This window comes from Hevea brasiliensis, chromosome 13 (assembly GCF_030052815.1).
Source record: "Hevea brasiliensis isolate MT/VB/25A 57/8 chromosome 13, ASM3005281v1, whole genome shotgun sequence".
NCBI lineage: Eukaryota > Viridiplantae > Streptophyta > Magnoliopsida > Malpighiales > Euphorbiaceae > Hevea > Hevea brasiliensis.
The window spans coordinates 90,094,308-90,114,223 of NC_079505.1; the positions used below are offsets into that span (position 1 = coordinate 90,094,308).

At 33.8% G+C, this 19,916-nt stretch overlaps 3 protein-coding genes across 7 annotated transcripts; 1 reads left to right on the plus strand and 2 right to left on the minus strand.

Annotated features, from left to right (window-relative positions):
• Positions 1-250: 250 nt before the first annotated feature.
• LOC131171981 (peptidyl-prolyl cis-trans isomerase CYP59-like) lies at positions 251-6,589 on the plus strand. Its single transcript, XM_058132865.1, has 14 exons — positions 251-386; positions 649-753; positions 968-1,085; positions 1,204-1,254; positions 1,839-1,930; positions 2,041-2,140; positions 2,269-2,391; positions 2,499-2,576; positions 2,662-2,708; positions 2,788-2,843; positions 3,871-3,911; positions 4,720-4,825; positions 5,645-5,783; positions 5,906-6,589. Exons 1-14 carry the CDS (start codon positions 289-291, stop codon positions 6,459-6,461), a joined length of 1,710 nt encoding a protein of 569 aa, XP_057988848.1. The 5' UTR covers positions 251-288; the 3' UTR covers positions 6,462-6,589.
• Positions 6,590-6,871: 282 nt separating this feature from the next.
• On the minus strand, positions 6,872-14,540 carry LOC110659619 (cyclin-T1-3). 5 transcript variants are annotated; one of them, XM_058132864.1, is made up of 9 exons: positions 14,445-14,506; positions 14,289-14,337; positions 13,712-13,779; positions 13,141-13,453; positions 11,579-11,660; positions 11,148-11,282; positions 10,549-10,724; positions 10,318-10,469; positions 6,872-8,272 (listed from the first exon to the last, which is right to left on the minus strand). In XM_058132864.1, the coding sequence occupies exons 4-9, from the start codon at positions 13,356-13,358 to the stop codon at positions 7,230-7,232; spliced, it is 1,806 nt and encodes a 601-aa protein (XP_057988847.1). In that variant the 5' UTR covers positions 13,359-13,453; positions 13,712-13,779; positions 14,289-14,337; positions 14,445-14,506; the 3' UTR covers positions 6,872-7,229. The 5 variants fall into 5 exon arrangements, with proteins under 5 accessions (XP_057988847.1, XP_057988846.1, XP_057988844.1 ...); XM_058132863.1 differs by having other exon boundaries at positions 13,141-13,496; positions 14,445-14,505; XM_058132861.1 differs by lacking the exon at positions 13,712-13,779 and having other exon boundaries at positions 14,445-14,540.
• Positions 14,541-16,290: 1,750 nt separating this feature from the next.
• On the minus strand, positions 16,291-19,148 carry LOC110659621 (uncharacterized). Its single transcript, XM_021817597.2, has 3 exons — positions 18,716-19,148; positions 18,194-18,382; positions 16,291-17,560 (listed from the first exon to the last, which is right to left on the minus strand). Exons 1-3 carry the CDS (start codon positions 18,893-18,895, stop codon positions 17,027-17,029), a joined length of 903 nt encoding a protein of 300 aa, XP_021673289.1. The 5' UTR covers positions 18,896-19,148; the 3' UTR covers positions 16,291-17,026.
• Between the last annotated feature and the right edge of the window lie 768 nt (positions 19,149-19,916).

Sequence of the window (19,916 nt, forward strand, 5' to 3'; positions counted from 1 at the left end):
TTGTTTAATTCTTTATGCGGGCCCTGTCCTTGTCTGAGTTTGAAATTTGGGAAGTTTTTCCTCCAAATGGGCGCTTTTCGGTCTGCAATTTGGGCCGTTCACCGCTCCCAATGGGCCGAAAAGAATATCTTCAGTTATATGGGTAGGTCGGTTATTTTGATGGGTTTTGGTGTTTGGTACTTGACCCGAAGTCGCCTACGACGAAATATTCAAGTATATTTGTGTTACCCTTCGTTTAGTTTTCGTTTTGCCTGCTACTTTCTCTTAGTCCAAACAGAAAAAGAGAAGATGTCCGTGCTAATAACTACAAGTTTAGGAGACATAGTGGTTGATTTATTCACAGAGAAGTGCCCCTTGACCTGCAAGAATTTCTTGAAGCTTTGCAAGTACGTCTCTCTCTCTCTCTCTCTCTCTCTCTCTCTATTTCATGATTAATTTCATCTGAATCTACGCTAGTAATATCCTTAATTGACAATAAATTGGCGTTTTGTGGACGTTTGTTTAGTTTGATACTTTTTTATTACTACTTCTGTACGGTGTTTCGAATTGATAATGGTTGTTGGTGATTCTATACTTGCTTTTGCTATAAAAAGTTGAGTTCCTAAGCGAAATTTTCACTCAATATTTCAATTAAACTTGTCGACTCAGGATTAAGTATTATAATGGCTGCCTATTTCACACGGTTCAGAAGGATTTTACTGCACAGACTGGTGACCCAACTGGTACAGGAACTGGTGGTGATTCAGTTTACAAGTAAGAGACACATATATTTTAATCTTATATATGCTTTAATGTGCCTGGATTATCTGACATTTGTTTCTCATTGTTCTCTTTTCATCTTTCTCTTATATTAGAGTTTGGTGTTTCAGTTTTAGATTAGCTGTTTTTGGTTCTGGGCTAGAATATCATTCACTATTTGATTTATTATATGATATCGCATACTTATTTCACCATGCCGTCCTTTCAGATTTCTTTACGGTGATCAGGCTCGATTTTTTAGTGATGAAATCCATCTTGATTTGAAACATTCCAAGACTGGAACTGTTGCAATGGCCAGTGCTGGAGAGAATCTGAATGCTTCCCAGGTATAAGATTTTGTAGTTCTTAGTGGCATTTATACTTAATGCATGTATATTAAATGGAAAAAAATCTCAGTTTTCCCCTTTTTCTTGCAATCAATCATATAACTGTTCCTATTTTCAGTTCTATTTCACACTGCGTGATGGTCTGGACTACCTAGATGGGAAGCATACAGTAAGTCTTCCAACCATATCAACTGGTTTATTCTGTCTCTCTCTCTATGGTAGAAAGATAAACATTAGTCTAGAACAGTAATAATGCAACAAAATGGTGCAAGGCTGGTTTAAATTAACAAGTGGCTTATACTGGCTATGCCTTAAGGTATTCTCATGTACATTTTACTTGGGGAGTATATCTAGACTCCCTAAACAATATTGAGCGAGCAAGGCAGGTCAAATCATTGTGGCATACTATTTGGTTAATTAGGGATTTATTGGTAACATCCTGGTATCTTCCAAGTACATGTGGGAGGAAGATGGTAAACTGTTTATTATTAAAAATGCATGTGATAACCGAGTACTCTACTATCTCTTATATATTGGAGCATGTGTGCCTTGTCATTAGGAAGATCCTTAGGTGATTAGTTCTTCACAAACTTGTTTCTTAGGTTTGTGTTATAAAGGACTGAAATAAAATGAATTACAGGTGGAAATAAAATTTGTGTTATTTTGACTCAGATTTTTGGGAACTTCTTTCTGGGTTTAATTTTCTCTCTGATGCTTTCTTTGCGTGACTTGAGAAAATGCCTGTCATTATAGGTCTTTGGAGAGGTGGCAGAAGGGCTTGACACTTTGACTAGGATAAATGAAGCTTATGTGGATGAAAAGAACAGGCCATATAAAAATATCCGGTTTGCCATTCATCTTCTGTGAATATACTATTTCTGCTTAATGATGCTTTCATTTCAATGAAATAAATGAATATTTTCAGTTCAACGACATAAATATTGCATTTGAACAGAATCAAACACACCTATGTACTTGATGATCCTTTTGATGATCCTCCTCAACTAGCAGAGTTGATTCCTGACTCTTCTCCTGAAGGCAAACCAAAGGATGAGGTAGGAGCTGATTCATCTCAGATCAATATCTTTTATAAGTTTGTTATTTTAACTCTTTGGCTTTTAAATATGATCTCTCTTGTATGGAAATCATGTATGTAGTTTATGCATTGTTATTCTATAAATAGGTTGATGATGAGGTGCGGCTTGAAGATGATTGGGTGTCTATGGACGAGCAATTAGGTCCAGTGGAGCTTGAGGAGGTTCTTCGAGCAAAGGAAGCTCATTCTAGTGCAGTTGTACTTGAGAGTGTAAGACCCTATATAAATATTTTGATCCCAGTATTTGTTTTTCTAAATATAGATTTCTGCCTACAACTCTGAATGCATTAATTTCTTTTTATTCCTTTGTGTTGCAGATTGGGGATATTCCTGATGCCGAGATAAAACCTCCTGAGAATGTTCTCTTTGTCTGTAAACTGAATCCTGTTACTGAAGTGAGTTTTTGTTCTGTCATTCTTTGATACAGATACCGCAGCTTGTCACTGTAAGATCATGTAATCGTTCCTTTTCTCATTGCAGGATGAGGACTTGCATACAATCTTTTCACGATTTGGAACCGTTGTATTGTTAGTAAATGAATTTTTTTTAGAATTGTTTTATTTGTTATGGTGGTGTAAGGCTAACACTCATAATGGGTGATGGCAGGGCTGAAATAATACGTGATTACAAGACTGGAGATAGTTTGTGCTATGCTTTTATAGGTAAGTAGAATCTTGTCTTTTTGTTGTTTTGTGCTAGACTGCCCACATGTGTGTGCAAGTAGATTGGTCATTTTGCTGGAAAATGTTGTGCAAACAGTGGTAAGATTTTGGAGTTCCACAAGTTTGATTGGTTACAATAATCCTCCAATGGACTTTGAACTTCGATGTTATAGGACTAGCTGAACTTATGACTTAAAAATTTGTATTAAAGTTGCTATGGCAGTATTTTTGTATGCTGGACTTTGTTCTATACAATGATGATTTAAAGGAAAATAGAAATGACTGTTGATAAACAGCTATGCCATTTTTTTTACGTGAATCTTGATGAGGATTGATCCTAAAATTGACCCTAAATGGATAGCAATGGCAAGTAAAAGGGTGAAGTATTTGTAGGTCAATCACAATGATTGGATTTGATCATTAAACTATCTTTTGGTACTAAACTCTTGCTATACTACTTGAGAGAACTTTAAAATCAGTAATGTTAGAGCAAGTTTCTAGTTGTCTTGGCAAGTTTTTCAGTGTGTATTCATGAACATGTATGTGGTTAGGCTTTTTTCTTTTTTGAAAATAGAGGATTTGTTATAACTTTGTTAATTGTTATACTTTCTTCTAAACTACAAAACATTTCTGTCGTCACTCATCAGTATCTGCCATTCCATTGAAAAGTTTGAAATTTGGAGTTAAGCAGATATGAAGAGAATATTCTACACATATTTTGACACTGGAAAATGCTAACAATGATAACTAATATCTCCATCAAAGGAGTTTTCAAAGGATTTATTGCTGTAAGGTGGATGCATCACTTATTGTTGGCCCCAACAGTATTTTCTATTTTAATCAGATATATTCTCTTTTTTTCCCGAGTCCGCTTGTCTCTTTGACATGCGTAATGATGTTCTTCTTTTTGTTGATGCATAGTGACCAGATTGTTGATGTCATATGATCTCTGTAAATATTTTGTTGTTTTGGCTTCCTTTAAATATGTTTGTACTGTATAATTTACATTCTACTTTTGCCAAGTCAGAGTTTGAGACCAAAGAGGCATGCGAACAAGCATATTTTAAGGTATGAGAATGCCCTTTTGTCTTTTCAAACATAAGATTTTTCTCTTTAATTCCTTTATATTTGATTGTTGTGGGGTATTTGTTCCATTTATCTATTTTTATGTGGGTTTGCTTCTCTCCATGCATTTATGCTATGGTAACTTTACTAAATATGGTAAATTAGGGGAATTTCGCAAGTAAGCACAGATGATGCAATTTTTTCTGATTTTGTATTCAACATTGCATGAAACATAGTCTTCATTAATTCGCAATTTTGAAATACCTTTCTAACCTTTAAGCATGACAAGCTTATTACTTACTAGTTTATTTACGTTGGCACATTCTCTACGAACACTCCTTCATGAGCCCCGCCCTTCCCCCGCCCTGGGGAGGAGAATAGAGAGAGAGAGAGAGAGAGAGTACGAACACTCCTTCACGAGCCCTCCCTTTCCCCGCCCTGGGGAGCAGAATATATATATATATATATATATATAGAGAGAGAGAGAGAGAGAGAGAGAGAGGACGAACACTCCTTCACGAGCCCTCCCTTCCCCCGCCCTGGGGAGCAGAATATATATATATATATATATATATATATATATATATATAGAGAGAGAGAGAGAGAGAGAGAGAGAGAGAGAGAGAGAGTAATGGTTACAAGAATTACTGACTTTTTAGAATAATATTATTATGGTGATGCATATACCATTTTTATGCTTAACTTTATTTGTGTCTTTCTTGTTGGATTTCAAGTACAGTCATTCAGTTTCGGGTTCTGAGAGTGAAGGAACTTAGTTTTCTAACCTTGATTTATTTTATTTTCGTGGCAGATGGATAATGCTTTAATTGATGATAGAAGGATACATGTGGATTTTAGTCAAAGTGTTTCAAAACTATGGTCTCAATATAGGCGCAAGAACAGCCAAACTAGTAAAGGTAAAATTGGCTGTTTCTGTTTTTGTTTGTGTAGCGAACTGTTAATGCTGTGCAAAAACTCTTGTAGTTAAGTGTCCTGATCCTTGGAAACAGTTGGCTGCTTGATTTCCTTTCCCACATGGGTTGCATCAATCCATTTGAAATTGGCCACTTACTATTTTGTCTTAGCTAGGAAGACCGGAAGCATTCTTTTTCTCTCTCACATGTGAGCGTGTGCTTATTCATGTGAAAAAGAAGTGAAGAAAAAAGAAAAAATGTTCACCTTGGGGAATGTATTTGGGTTAATCATACATGGTATACCAATTAAGCCAACCCTAGTTGTACTTGTTTGACATAACTGCTGAATCTTAGCTTGTGCGAAGATGAGCCTGAATGTAAAGGAACTAGATTGTCATCGGGAACAATTATTGTCTGAATGTAAAAGAGCTAGTTGGAGTATAAACAAAGTATGCTATATTTCACATAGACGAGATTACATTCTGGAGCTAGTTCGAGTATAAATGAAGTATGCTACATTTCACATAATCGAGATTGTAGACTGGATCATAAAAACTGTCTGAGCTATGAAAAAACACTACTTGCTGATCATTGCCCTAGGGACAACTAATCGACATGGGTTGGATTTGTACCAAGCGTTGGGATACTCAAAATACAGGAAAAAGAAAATAATTTTTCAGCTCATTTTCTTATGTTAAAAGTATTAGGCATTAGATAAGTGTAGGTAACAATTTTTTTTTCTGGTTTTAATTCAAGCGACTTTTCTTTTTTCCCTGGAGACTTCTTAACTATAATGTTTACATTACTACTTGTTGGCTGTAGGAGGAGGTTGCTTCAAATGTGGTGCACCTGATCACATTGCTAAGTATTGCGCTGGGGGTCCTGCCAACAAGCAACTTCAACCTCCAAAATATGTTCTGAAGGATGATAATCTGCAACGTGGTGGAAATAATAACTCTAGGTTGGTGATCTTGCATATCTTGTTTTGTGTGTTTCTATGTTAACTATCAGTTGGTAATGGTAATCTTGCATGTCTGGGTGCAATTGTGCTTTCGTGTTTAATAGTGAAAAAAACTTTTGCAGATATGAAATGGTATTTGATGGAGACACTCCGGAAAGTCCAAGACAAGAAATGAGAATTGGGCGCCATGATCCAGAGAGAGAGAGGAAGTACAGGACAAGTTCAGAAGACCTGAAACACAGGGATGAAGAAAAGAAATATTCAAGTGATAGGCACAGGCATAGTGGACACAAGGAGGATGATAGACATCATCAAAGGAAAAAAAGTAAATATCCTGAGGAGCGAATTGATAGAAGAAAAGAACGAGATGATGATAGGAGAGATGACCGAGAATACAGAAAGAGAAGTTCTGATACTGAAGGCTGTGGAGATGAGAGGGAGAAAGAAAGTTATAGGAAGAGAACTGCAGGTGATGAAAGTCGCAGGGGAGAATTGGGGGATGGGACCGATTCTAAAAGGCGGTACGTAGATGGTGACAGACGTGACACAAGAGATGAACCAAGTTATAGAAATTATGATTGCCACAGAGGCAGGAGGGAAGGGCGAGAATATAGATATCAAGGCAGAGAAAGTGGTGATGATCATGATACAAGGCATCGAAGTGATAGAAGGAGATGAAGACTTGAACTTGGTTTTGGAGTTTCTTATCAGTTATTCTGATGACTGCATCACTCTTAAACCATTAAATTTATGTAATTTCTTGCACAAAAATCCTCAAAAGCAAGCCTGGGACCTTTCGGAGAGTATTTGTTTTGTCGTAACTCAAACGTCAAGCAAATCCCTAACAATCGGATCGTTAGGGGATAATTAGGTCGTTAGAAAACGATCTCATTTAGTACCTGCGAAGCTAATCAAACATAATATCAAAATGCATTTCTGGTGGAAATTGTGCTATTATTTTGTGAATATCATTACGGTTGTCAAAAATGAAGTAACTTATTAAACCTAGTCGGAAAAACAAAATAATGATGAGGAGGAGGAAAACAAGAAGATTTCATAATGAAATGACTAAAAAGTCCAGTACCAAGTTCTTAAAAGTGTGATCATAACTCCTCTAAAAAATTATCATCATTATTATACATGGACGATGATTCCAAGCATTTCAAAAAGAGACTGGCGGGCAAGACCATGGTAATACAGTAACTTCAGAACTTCAATAAACTCATTTCTTACAAATTATATGGAAGTTCGGTCCAAATAATCAACTTAAAAAAAAAAAGTTCATTTTTTATACCCAATATTGATATACTCGGTACAGGATTGCTGACAGTTGACAGCAACTGTGATCTTCAAAACTATTACGCCCATCCAAGGAGAAACTCTTATAAATATGTGCTTCAGGGAACAGTTTCACCTCTCAGACGTCATCTTCTGGTACTGTGCTTTCTAGTGATCCCTCTCCACATAACCAAGCCTGCTCATCCTGTTACGGTCATCCAAGTAATCATGATTATTATAATGATGTGAGCCAGGCACATAATCATTCCGATGCTTGCCCTCAGGCAATTTTTCTGGTGGGCTCCATGACTTCCGCTTGCGGTTGCTTGACTTGGGCGAATGAAATCCCCGGTCCATATCATCAGGAACTTCCCCTTCTTCCATAATGTTCAAATCTGATTTATGTGACAAATGCCCCTTCATTCCTTGACGTTCTCCATCCCCTGCATCCTCTTGATGGTTTTCATGATGCGGGTTTTCATGCCTTTGCCTGTCCAAGGGCTTAGAATAGCTCTGCCTCCTGTCCCGCTTACTCTTCTCACTCTCAGCAGCTAGCTCGATACCAGCTTCCAGTTCCCTCTCAATGAAATCATCCTCATCCAAGAAGTCAGTTTTCCTACTGACATCACCCCTGGACTTCTTTCGTTTCTCCAAAGCTGCCTTTACTTTGTCTCTGTCAATCTTTTTAATAGCATCTTGGGGTGACTGGCCTACTGTACCTTCTCTATTTTCCAGATTTCGACCAAAATGTTTGTCTTTTAATTCCCCTGCTTCACTGATTTCACTTCTCACAACATTCCTTTCCTGATCTTCTTTACCATGTGATGCATGTCTCAATGTGTTAGCTTCCCCCATATTCTCATGGCGAGACAATGTATCTATTCCTTGGTCTACATAATCTGAAGATTCACCATCAGCATTGTGATCAGAGGCACTCTTCATCTCTCCACTTAAATGCTCATTACCTTGATTATGGGTGGTTCTTGGAGCCCCACCACGATTATCTGCAAGTGACATTGACTTTGAGGTTCCTGGTCTCGAAGTTATACCTCCAGCCTGAGAATGACTGTTAGTTGTTGCATGTTCTTCCTTGCCAGACGAAGCTTTTGATGTGGTCTGATGTGAAACCCCACCTACAGTGCTTCCTTCAGCTTCATTATTAGTTGAAGGCCGATTCTGTTCATAGAGTTCAAGCATCTGATTGCTCACCTCTGCAAGAAATTTCACAGTTGAAACCACAATATTCAAAAAACAGTATCACAAAATTTTGCATGATTATTACTGTTATCCATTTATATTTCCTCACTGGGGAGGGGCAATGAATTACGAGAGAGAGAAGGAATTTATCTGTGAGAAAACAAACATGCACATACAACTATTAATGGGAAGTTATCATATTCATCAGTGATAGATTTTGGGCATAAAGTTCAAATGCAACATTGAACTTGTTCTTGATGTTCAATTAAAACCAAAATCAACTTTGGGGTCAATTTAACCTAATTTTTATTTGCCAGAGTAAAAAATTGATTTTCTTATTTCCAAAGAATAAGATATAATTTAGAAGAAATTACTATTTAATCCTTTGTAATTCTATCTCCGTCAATTTTTCCATTAGTTAACAGATCTAATGCTAATCAAACTACTATTTAGTTCCTCTATTTTAGTGAAATTAATTAGTTAATTCTTGTATTTTGAAAAATACTATCGTTCCCTAAGTGAAATTAATTAATTAACCCTTATATATTGAAAAATACAATATTTTGAAAAACATATTCCTGTATGAAAATGAAAATTTTACTATATGTATACTAAATTTAAATTGCTTTTTTTTTAATTGTTAAAAGTATTTTCATTTAATTCTTTGAAAATCATTTTAATATTTTCTCTATTGAAAAATAATTTTTTTCTGAACTATTGCCTGATTTAGGAGAACTGATTTAACCTTGAAAAAGATAAAAAAACATAGAGAGAATGAGGGGCAAAGCGTGTGGGTTTAGAGGGGAAGAAACATGGGAAAAAGGTAAGAAAAATAAGGGAGCGATAGTCAGGGCAATTTGGGTAAAAAAAAAAATAGCCAGAGGGGCTAAAAAGTTCATAGAACCAAATTATAGAGACTTAACATATTTTTCAAAATACCAAGGCCAACTAATCAATTTTACTAAAATAAAAAGACTAAATAGTAGTTTAATTGACATTGAAATTAGTTTTTTTTTTTTTTTCACTAGCATTGAAATTAGTTAACTAACAAAAAAATTGACGAAACAACTAAATAATTTATCGTAAGCAAAATACAATGACTAAATAGTGTATTTTTCAAAATATATGAACAAAGCAGATATATTTGTTAAAATATAAGAACTAAATAGTAATTTTTCCTATAATTTTTTTATATTTTAATAATTTTTATAAAAAAAAAATCCTATAAAAAGAAACCACAAAATTATTAAAAAAAAAAAAAACTCTTTCCTCCCCTTTTCTTCTCATCCAAAATCAAATCACCTTCAATTTAAAAAAAAAAAAAAAAAAATCCATACTTTCACAAATTCTCATCTCTCCCTCACTCCCTTCCATTCTATTCATCAATTGAAAATCTAAAATCAAGCAATTACAAAGTCAACAAAAAGAACCCAATTTGTGAACAAATCCCTTCACAATGCCATGCCAAAATCTCTCTCCTTTGGAAAAATTAATGTTTATTTTTACAAGCAAAAATACCCTTCACATATTTGAAAAAGAATCGGTTAGAGAAAGAAAAAACCTTTTACATCATTGTTGCTTCGATGTTCAATTTCTCTTTCCTATGCTAAATTACTAATTTCAATATGCCATCTTGAATTTCTAGGGTTCTCACCATTGACATTGCTGCTGCTGGCTTAAAGGAGAAAGAAACAAAAGGAAACAGTGGAATTGCGGAGGATCAGAAAATGGGGTGAGATGTTTGGAAGTGGTGGGAAAAGATGCAGAAGGTATAAATGTGCAAGAAGAGAAAGGAGGTGTTGGGCAATTTTTCTACAAAGAATTGAAAAAGAAGTGTCTTTTTAGTCTTTTTCTTTATTTTAACTTATTAATTTTTTTATTTTTAAAAAAATATATTTAATATTTAAAAATATAAAAAAAATATTTTATTCATAACAAAAGCAATTGGGATTAATTAGTCTAAAAAGTAATACATTTGTCCTGATTTGACCCAAAAGTTGATTTTGGGCTAAATTAGACATGACCGAAAAATTTAAGGGTCGGAAGGGAAAACACCGACCTTCTAATTGGCGTGGGGTGACATCAAACTCTTGCCACCAGACCTTCTCGCCATCTGACGGAAGCTTTACTTTGAGGAACTTTGCAGCAAGAAATATGGCACCAGCTGCAATGTGGTGGGGCTTAAATTGCAAGCAAAGAGATGTGCGCAGTCTGCATGCCGCATCCCCCCAATCAAGAAGAGACAATTAAAAAAAAGGGTATATAGACTAAAATAAGCAATTCATCATACCCATCATTCACAAAATTCCATGCCACCTGAGCAAGGGCATTTTGAGCAACCTTAAATTTCTTTATTGCATCAACAAGAGGTTTATAGGGGTGCTGCACATTTAGATCAAAACCAAGAGTTGCAAGTACAACTCTCTCTCCAAGTAAAATTAATTCTTTCTGCTGTTCATATACCTCCTGCATGAAAGATATGGATACATAAATAACAAACAGATTAAAAATTACAAAAAAAATTAAAGCTTTTGTGGGAAAATGAATCTGAAAAAGACTGGAGGATACACTTCCCAGCAAAACTAAGAAATCGTGCTAAAGTAAAAGAGACATATTAAGCACAGCACTCACAAATCCACAATACAGAACATATCAATTGTTGGTGTGATTTAGGAGAATAGGCTACCATGCTGGAAACTCTAGCATTTCAACAAGTTTCACAAGCAACTGATACAGTGTGGAGTTGAATTGGTATCTTGGGTCAAAAACTTGACCACAAGAAAAGAAAATGGTGGCAGCACATGAGGGGAAAAAAATCATACAGGCAATGCAAAGATCATAATTGAGAAGAAAAGTTTCTTGCACAAGAGCACCGTAGGAATAAATTACCTTCTGTTTAATCCTCTGAACAGCTTCAGGATCCTTTTTATGAATGATTTCATAAGAAACAAGGATAACATCCTTCAGCGGACGGGGAGTCTCCTCCACCTTCCCCGCAAGAAACATACACACCGTGGCAATAGTCTGTAAGACAGACATTATGAGTGAAATTAGACACTACATTGGCCATTTTCCAAAATCTGAATATTAGTCTTCTTCTTTCTTTCTTTCTTTCTTTCTTAAGAATAAATGAATATATGCCAATGGGAGTTGCAATCCAAATGCAAGGCAGTGCAAACAAAGGACTGAAGAAAGACATGGAAAATGGAAATGAAACTGTACTGCTATTATCCCTGGTAGACTTCACCTCAATTATAAATTAAATAATCATTTCCTACTCACAAAAATATTTTATATTTAATAAACAGACAAAAACTCACCCTCCTATCATTCTTTGCATGAGATTGACGAAGAAAGAATCGGTGACAGAAAATTATTGCTGTAGCAATTGTTAGCTGGGGCCTGCATTTTAAGAAATTCAAGGATGCCAAGACAGTGAATGCAAATTCAATAGCCACATTTGACAGATAGCTACATGTAAAATAGTGAAATTCACTCTGCAGTAAAAGAAAACACTTATAATAAGATGAACCATCAAGGAAGTAAATTTAGGAGGTGGCAGAAGCCACCTAGTAGCAATGATACTTTACGTCAATGCTAATTCTGCTTTAGGGTAAAAGCATCTCAAACTGAAAGCAAAATACAGCAAGGAGTGAAAATGGCAAAGAAGCAAGTCTAGGGTGGCTTAGATGATAAGTATAAAGGCCATTTGGTGAAGAGGAAGGCACTCAACAAAAGAGGTTGGGAGCTAAAAGTTGTTACTTCTTATAGAGCATTGTTAGGAAAATGATCACAAAGTTGATTCTTTACGGAGGAAGGTGCTAGGGAAGTGACATAGAGAGGATAAGTACCATTAAGCTTCAGCAATTGTTTGGGGGTACTCATGGGGAAGGAGCAGGGAAAGGTCTTTGGACTGGTTCACATAATTTGTTAGTTATAAAGTTGATGCTTAACTTTTGGCATGGCCATTGTTGTGGAGGCCACTTAGTATTTCCTGATTTATTCCTCATTGTGGAATATAAGGAAGCACTACAGGCAGATTATATGCGTAGATAACTCTTAACAATTTCCATGGAGCATCATCGGGAGAATAGAAGACCCAAAGAAAGTGCTTCCTTTGCTTCCCAAACATAAAGTTCACAATGCATGGAAAAAAAAAAAAAAAAAGAACTGTGGCACTCAGTTATTTCCTAAATTTACCAAATTGATGCTGTTACAACTATATTAAATGACTGATGCTAACATTAGTTGCAACACATGATATTTACAAGCAGACAGTCTGTTTTTCCTTTCTTTCATGGTGTTTGAGCTTCCTATCAGATGGATGGTGACCACTAGCTATGTGTGAATGTATTATCAATTTGATGGCTTTATAAATGTCTAGCTGAAGACAAAAATTCCTCAAAAAATTTTAGAAAACCATTCCATAAACTTCAGGATGTCAAGAGCTCTTACAACAGCCATTCAAATAAGTGCAGTTGTCAATATAGTTCCTCAGCGATAGTCATAAGCTGATGGACAAAAATAAAGTTATACTTATCAACAGTTTGTAGCCAGAGGATATTCTACAAAACCCCTCAAAATTTGGAGAATCATTTACATCTTGCAAATAAATTACATCAAAAGACTAATTATATGATTAAAAAATTATAAGAGAGCAAAGCAAATGCAAAGCTTGTGCATATAATCTGAGACCATGAGAACTGAAAATTAAAAGAGACAATTACTTGGAACAAGCAAAATAAATTCATCTTTAATACTTACAGTTAAACCTAACTTGTTATTAATGGAAATATGGAAAAAATTCATATCATATCAAAATCAAAGCATTTTAATCATAGACAAAGAACATGAGGCACAAACTTATTATTTAAAAACCCACACTTTCAGTCTCATGCCCAAATCCTGTAGAAATGTACAGTAGGATTTGCGTAGGTAAGTCTCCTTCTTCAAGTCGATGCCATCACGTCTGGATGGAGAGTTTTCTTCAATTTCCTTTCTAGAAAAGTACCAACGACCGCCTTCCTCTAGTTTTTCCTGAGAATATTTCTGCAGGTTTGTTCCATGATGAGAAGAATCACCAGGCAGTGAACTAGCCATATGTGTCCTTGCAACTAACGTATCCAAAATGTTTATAAAGAATCTGTATATGTGCCAACTGCACTGACTAAATCACCATGTTGTATAAGAGCTCCCTGCACAAGGATTGCCGAAAGATGGGTCAATATAAGAAAGACCCTAAGAATTATCCATGCCATTGAGAGGGAAAGCAGATTGTTAAAAATGGTCAATGCAATGGCAGAATCTAGCAACACATTAAACTGTCAACAAAAATAAAAACTTAATGCTCCGGTTTCATGGCGAGTTAAGTAATTGCAAACGATAGACATGTGAAAAAAAAAATTGATGATTTAATGTGTAGTAGTTCTATGAACTATGTAGATATTACTTACAACTCAACCAATAAAACCATACTAGTCCATGAGTTCTCCAGAGAACAGGAACTTTAAGTTTCCAAAACCTATATTGCATACAAGAAAATAATTAAATCATCTTTCAATAAAAATGATTCAACTTTTAGTCTGTCTGATACCCAATTCATGATCCCCAAGAAAGAAGCTGTCAGTTTGCAGATAGATGATAGAAGAGTGTTGCAGTACTATGCTTATTTAGGAACATTCCTTTCACTATCAATTCGCCCACCATTAATCAAACACATTACCCTATTACAACAAGGGGAAATTATCCCTGACCTGAATCTTTGTATCCAAATATCGTGGTCGCAAAATAAAAAATGAACAACTCGAATAACATAAATCAAAACGAACCAAGAATTTCTCAACCGATAAACTCTCAAATTCTTAAATCAGGAGAAAAAAAATCTTCGATGCCCCAAATAGGGATACAAAGCATAAGGAATTCACCGTAAAATTTCTTCCTGTAGTTTCACCAATGGGAATTGCTTTCTACCATGACAGAAAAAACCCTAAATAGTCTATGCAATTACAACGAGGAAGTAACGTAATTTACCTTGTGTAGAGCCCAAAAGAAAAAAAGGAAGAAGAATTTGAAGAGCGTACTGCAATCAAAAACTGCAAAGCTTAAACAACTAAGCAAAAAACTTATATGCATATTAATATATGTAAATCGAGAGAAAAGATGTAGGAGAAGAGGAAGATATGGTACCTCCTAGCTCGAACGAGTGAAGAAGAGGAAAAAGAAAAGGCTTTTCTTGAATTAGGGTTTATATTTTATACAATGAGCACAGTTGAGGCCCAAGCTTTTTTATTTTCATTTTTGCTTTTATTTTAATTTTTACGCTTTTTTTTTTAATTACGCTTTTCATTTCTTTATAATTAATTTAATTAATTTTTCATACTAAATTTTATTAATAAACAACCTTTACCATAATTTAATATCTTAGAATTGTGAGATCTTAAATTTAAATTATTAAAATTAAATATATTTAAAAAATATTATTATTAATAAAAATTTTATCCACAAGAAAAATAGTTCTTTAAAAAAATACAAATTTTTATTATTTAAATTATAAAATATAAATATAAACAGAGCTAAAATTTTTCAACAAATTTAATCGAAATACTTGTTTTTAGATGGAGTAACTAAATTATTAGTAAAATCCAATATTCAAAATTAATGAAGTTGATAATCAAATAATAAGATTTATTAGTGATTATGAATTAATCTCTAAAAAAACTTTTTAAGAGATTTAAATAATAATTTATCTTAAAATATAAAGGTTCGCACCATACCCATATATAAGAGATTTAAAAAAAAAAAACTATAAAGTGTATATATATGCTCCTCCCTATTTTATAAGATAGAGAACTATACTTTAAAAAAAGAAAAGAATTATCTGTTAAATATATATTTTCATTACAATTATTTATCCTTCATAATAAAATGCACAAATCTTATTTGGGAAAAAAAAATTATTTTGTAAAATTCATTTTGTAGGCGTTCGTGTGATTATTGGTATAAAAAAATTTCCATAGCATTTTTAAATAAGGAGAAATTATTACACAAATAGAATAAAGGTTCTTTAATTTGGGGATTTTCGCACATCTATAAGTTTCAATAAGTCTTCAACTACAATTGTAAAACGAATCTACGAGCTAAAAACTCAACTCGATTTGATTGGTTTAATAAATGAATCGAGTTCAAATTTAATAGTATTTGATTAGTTAAGATTTGTGAGTCAATTTATTTAATAGACTTTTAAAAATATTTATATTAATTATTATATTTATTATATTATAAATATTTATTATTTTATTTTAAAATAATATTATTTAAATTTATGATATAATGAAAATATAAAAAGTATTTATTAAATAAAGTTATTTATAATTTAAAATTAATTTTTTTATAAAAATTAAGTTATTTTTTATATAAAAATTAATTAAAATTTCCTAGTTTATTCGCTCAAGCTCGACACAAATTAAACTCAAATTCAACTAAGTTTAAAAAAATTTGACGAACCAAACTTAAATTATTAGAAGTTTGGCTTTGTTCAATTTATTTACACCTTAATCGGGAGGATTGAAAAAATTTAAATGACTTATCAAATATGTGAACAAAAAGACCATGTTCTTGGCACGTTAACATTCAAGAAAACCCAATTTACAATACATAAGAAAAAAAAAAATTGCCTATTTTTTTTCTGAAAAATTTAGCAATTATAATGTAAAAATAATATAGTTTTTTCATTAAAAAAAATATAAATATAGCCAACCGAAAACTTTTAGAAATGATATAGACAAAAAAAAAATATAAATAAAAAAAAATCTGTACACAGGCAATTGCCTCATCTTACCAAGAACTAGAAGGTTAAGATAAAAAAATTGAAAAAAAAAAAAATCTAATGGCATGTTCGCTTATTTTATCATTCTCATGTGTTGGTGAAAATAGCTACATTATATTCTCTTATCAAGTACAGAAAGTAGGGCAAGGCTGAAAACAGCTTGTTCGACTGTCAGTGGGAATCATATCTAAACTCACATTAAACAACTGAAAGCTAAAGCTTAGATTTTTGTAAATTGATCTTTCAAGATTGTAATTAATAAACAAAACAAATTGTTGATTACACATGAACCAACACGGACTTGTTAGTCTGTTAAGAAGTAAGGGTTTGAAACTTACAAATTTCCTCTAGCAAGCAAGTCCTACAAAGATAGGTTTGCACTTTAGCACGCCTTGCCCTTCCATCAATGGTGACTAGAAGAAACGTTCCGACTGTGTCATTATTTATAAAGGCAGGGATGCAATTACATCGCCAATAACAATAATTACCTAAACCTCAGGTTCTATCCATTGGGGTACAGTTGATACTTGTCGTCTTCATTTAGTAACATAGCATGAGAAAAAGCCATAGCGAGAAAGATGTTGAAACAGCAAAACTTGCTCGAGTCTATGATACAAAATCCATTCTTCCCAATTTTCCCAGCTAAAAAGATCATCCGTTCATCAGTCCTCGGTTCACAAATGTCATCATTTAGCAACATATCATAAGAAAGCCACAGTGAGAGAGATGTTGGAAAACCAAAACTTGCTCAAGTCCAGGACATAAAATCCATCCTTCCAAATTTTCACAGTTAGAATGATCATCTGGCCATCAGTTCCCAGCTTAATGCATGTGACATCTATCAGAGATTTTCCAACCTCAACTTTCCAACCAGTGAGTACTTCAATTTGTCATTGTGATTGATAAGTTCAGCCATTTATGTCAATAATCTGCGCATCTCATTTCACTTCACTGATCGTACCCCAACAGTTCTTACACGGAACCGATACTGAGGCAGAGACTCTTCATCGTCTTCATCATCATCATCTTCACCTGAGTCATCCTCAACTCTGTCCCAACGAGCATAATCCAAAGCAGAGTGGCCCTTTGGTTTTGGAATTGCTTGCCATCCTTTGGAATGTTGGTCAGGTGATTCCTTCTTCCTCTGTGCTTGAGCTATAACTTCAGCAGCAAGAGTCTTTCTAGGCTCAACTTTCCGCTGTGCTTGGGCAATAACTTCAGCAGCAATGGTCTTTCTAGGCTCAAACTTTTTCTCTCTACTTATTTCAGAAGACCCATTGTTCTTTGATATTTTAGGCACAACAACTTCAGTATTAACAGTAGTTGTACAAGGTTCAGTTTGCTGATTAGTTCTTGCTATTGCCATAGCTGCATCTTCTTCTCCATCTTGTTCTTCCTTGTGTCTACATGGTTCTGCTTCATCTTTTTCTTCCTCTTCTTCCAACTCAGCTTCAGATTCAGGTATTGGAGCCAGAGACTTTCCTTAAGCAAAACAAAATAATTTCTTTAACTGGCAGCAGGAGATCAATAATTACAAAATTGCAATGTTAGCTGAAGACGTTAGTTATTAAATTAGATTTGCCAACAATTTGCTGATTAAGAAACCTAGGGATTGCTGGGCAACAGATGAAATTCCAGATCCACACATCTTCATCAAAAGCAAACTTCTAAGGCAAAAAAGTTTTACCCTGACCCTAGTTGAAGTTTTTAAGCAACACTAAACATTAAGCATATTTATGCAGTTTAAGGAAAAGGCTTAAGACACAAATGGCATCATGTCAATGTAATAAAGCAGGATATGGGCAGAAGGCAACATCTTCTTAGACATCTATAATTTGATGACATTCATTTAATAGAAAAAATTAAATGGAAAAGTAGAGTAAACTCTATAAAAGAATAGTCTGTGATGCAGATCTCAACTCAAGTAAAATTCCCAAGACTATACCAGATCATTGGGACTCACACATAGTCTCCATCCAAGGATCCATATTGATTTCATATGCTAAATTACACCTTTAACATATATGATAAAAATAATAAAATAAAATAAAAAAACACACAAGACAAGGACTAAAAATTTAAAAATCTCGACATAAGAAGGATGGGATACCAATTGTGTCCTCAACCGAGCTTCAAGATTTAGATAAACTTCTGATGAAGGGTTCAACTCCATAAGCCTGTTGACATCAAAGAGGGCTGAGTGGTACTCCTTGAGGGTGACCAGTGTTTGCGCCCGCAACATCAATGCTCCAGCGTGCTTGTGATCAAGCTCGAGCACCGATGTACACTCTTCAGCTGCCTATGATGAAAGTATCAGCTATCGTTAATTGAAGGGCATATCAATTCCACCTCAAGAAAATGCAAAAAGGTGCTGTTAAAACTAGTTTATTTCTAAACCAAATTCTAATTGCTGTTAATTTCCGTTCGGACCACAAATGATTTGCAGTACCAACACCACCCAGACAATTTTTTCGTAATCACTCACCAAATTGCAGTAGAAATTACAGAGAGTATCAACAGAAAGCATAAGAAATAAACAAACCAATTAGGAACCAATGAATTCAGAGAAAAAAGAAAAGGAAAAAAAGGATGCGTCATCACTCATTAAAGAATATATAGAAAAGAAAGGTACCTTTTTGAAATCGTGCAATTTCAAAAAACAAGCAGCTCTGTTACTATGCAAAGCGATCTTCTGGGCCTTGGTTTTGGCCATGCAAAGTGCCTGTGTGTAAAAGCCAAGCGCTTGCTCGTACTTTCCGTCTCTGTACATCTGGTGAGCCGTATCGATCTTGTTCAACGGAGTAGATGCCATAAGTAGAGATATGAAAAGCCTATATCCGGCGTTGGAAAATGAAAGCTAGAAAACCAGAGCTAGGAAACAGGATTTTGGAGAGAATGATTGAGACAGGAAACTTCAGAGACAAAGAAAAAGAAGAAGAAAAGAATCAGAGACAGAGCGAGAGAGAGAGAGAGAGAGAGAGAGAGAGAGAGGGGCAAAGCAATTGTTTAGAGCATTGTGATTAGTGAAGCATAACGCATACGAGACACGGAATTTCTTGAATCTACCGATTTGGGTTTGAATTCAGATTTATTAATGATTGAATTTAATGTGCATTATTTTTTAACGCGCGTTACGTGTGATGCTCAGTTTGCTTTTTTTTTAAAAAAAAAAAAAGAAAAATTTTAAAATTGGTAGGTGAAACTATGAATTATTAAAAAAATAAAATATTATACTAACGATTTAAAAATATTAGTCATAAACATTCAATAAATTTTAGTTTAAAATTTAATATATTTAACTGTAAAATTTTAAAGAAATAACTTTTTTTTAATTATTTTAAAAAATACTATTCAGAAATCCTATTGATGAGCACATGTCTACTAATTTGGAAAAAAAAATAAATAATTAAATTGATATTTTATATAGAATAATATATATATATATATACACTCTCTGTGAAAGAAAAAAAAAACTATTTTCCGTGATCTCATCGGAGATCTTGAATAGAGATGAGCATTATTCGACTCAAATTGAATAAATTAAATAAAATTATGATAATTCAATTCAATTTTTAAAATAATTCAATTAGGTTCGATTTAATTTTATATTATAAAAATTTTAACTATTTCAGTTTAGTTTGATTTTGAAGAGAAAAAAATTAATTAAATTAAACTGAATAATTTTATTAATTTTTTAATTGATTTATTTTTATGGAGAATTTATGAATTATATGTAATTTTATATATATAAATTGTTTAATTTCATTGATTAATTGTTATTAAGTTCAAACCAAGGTTAAAATTAAATTTAACAACTTAAAAATTAAGTCTAA

Bases quoted from the DNA above. Each gene is read 5' to 3' on its own strand.
- LOC110659621 (XM_021817597.2), bottom strand. From the start codon at position 18,895: ATGGCATCTACTCCGTTGAACAAGATCGATACGGCTCACCAGATGTAC. The intron at 18,383-18,715 runs GTACCTTTCTTT...CTTTCATCATAG, and splicing joins AATTGCACGATTTCAAAAAG to GCAGCTGAAGAGTGTACATC. The intron at 17,561-18,193 runs GTATCCCATCCT...GCTTAAGGAAAG, and splicing joins CTCGGTTGAGGACACAATTG to TCTCTGGCTCCAATACCTGA.
- LOC131171981 (XM_058132865.1), top strand. From the start codon at position 289: ATGTCCGTGCTAATAACTACAAGTTTAGGAGACATAGTGGTTGATTTA. The intron at 2,844-3,870 runs GTAAGTAGAATC...TTGCCAAGTCAG, and splicing joins TTTGTGCTATGCTTTTATAG to AGTTTGAGACCAAAGAGGCA. The intron at 4,826-5,644 runs GTAAAATTGGCT...TGTTGGCTGTAG, and splicing joins GAACAGCCAAACTAGTAAAG to GAGGAGGTTGCTTCAAATGT.
- LOC110659619 (XM_058132861.1), bottom strand. From the start codon at position 13,358: ATGGCTAGTTCACTGCCTGGTGATTCTTCTCATCATGGAACAAACCTG. The intron at 11,661-13,140 runs GTGGGTTTTTAA...CTTAAAATGCAG, and splicing joins TTGGGCATGAGACTGAAAGT to GCCCCAGCTAACAATTGCTA. The intron at 8,273-10,317 runs GTCGGTGTTTTC...AATTTCTTGCAG, and splicing joins CACCCCACGCCAATTAGAAG to AGGTGAGCAATCAGATGCTT.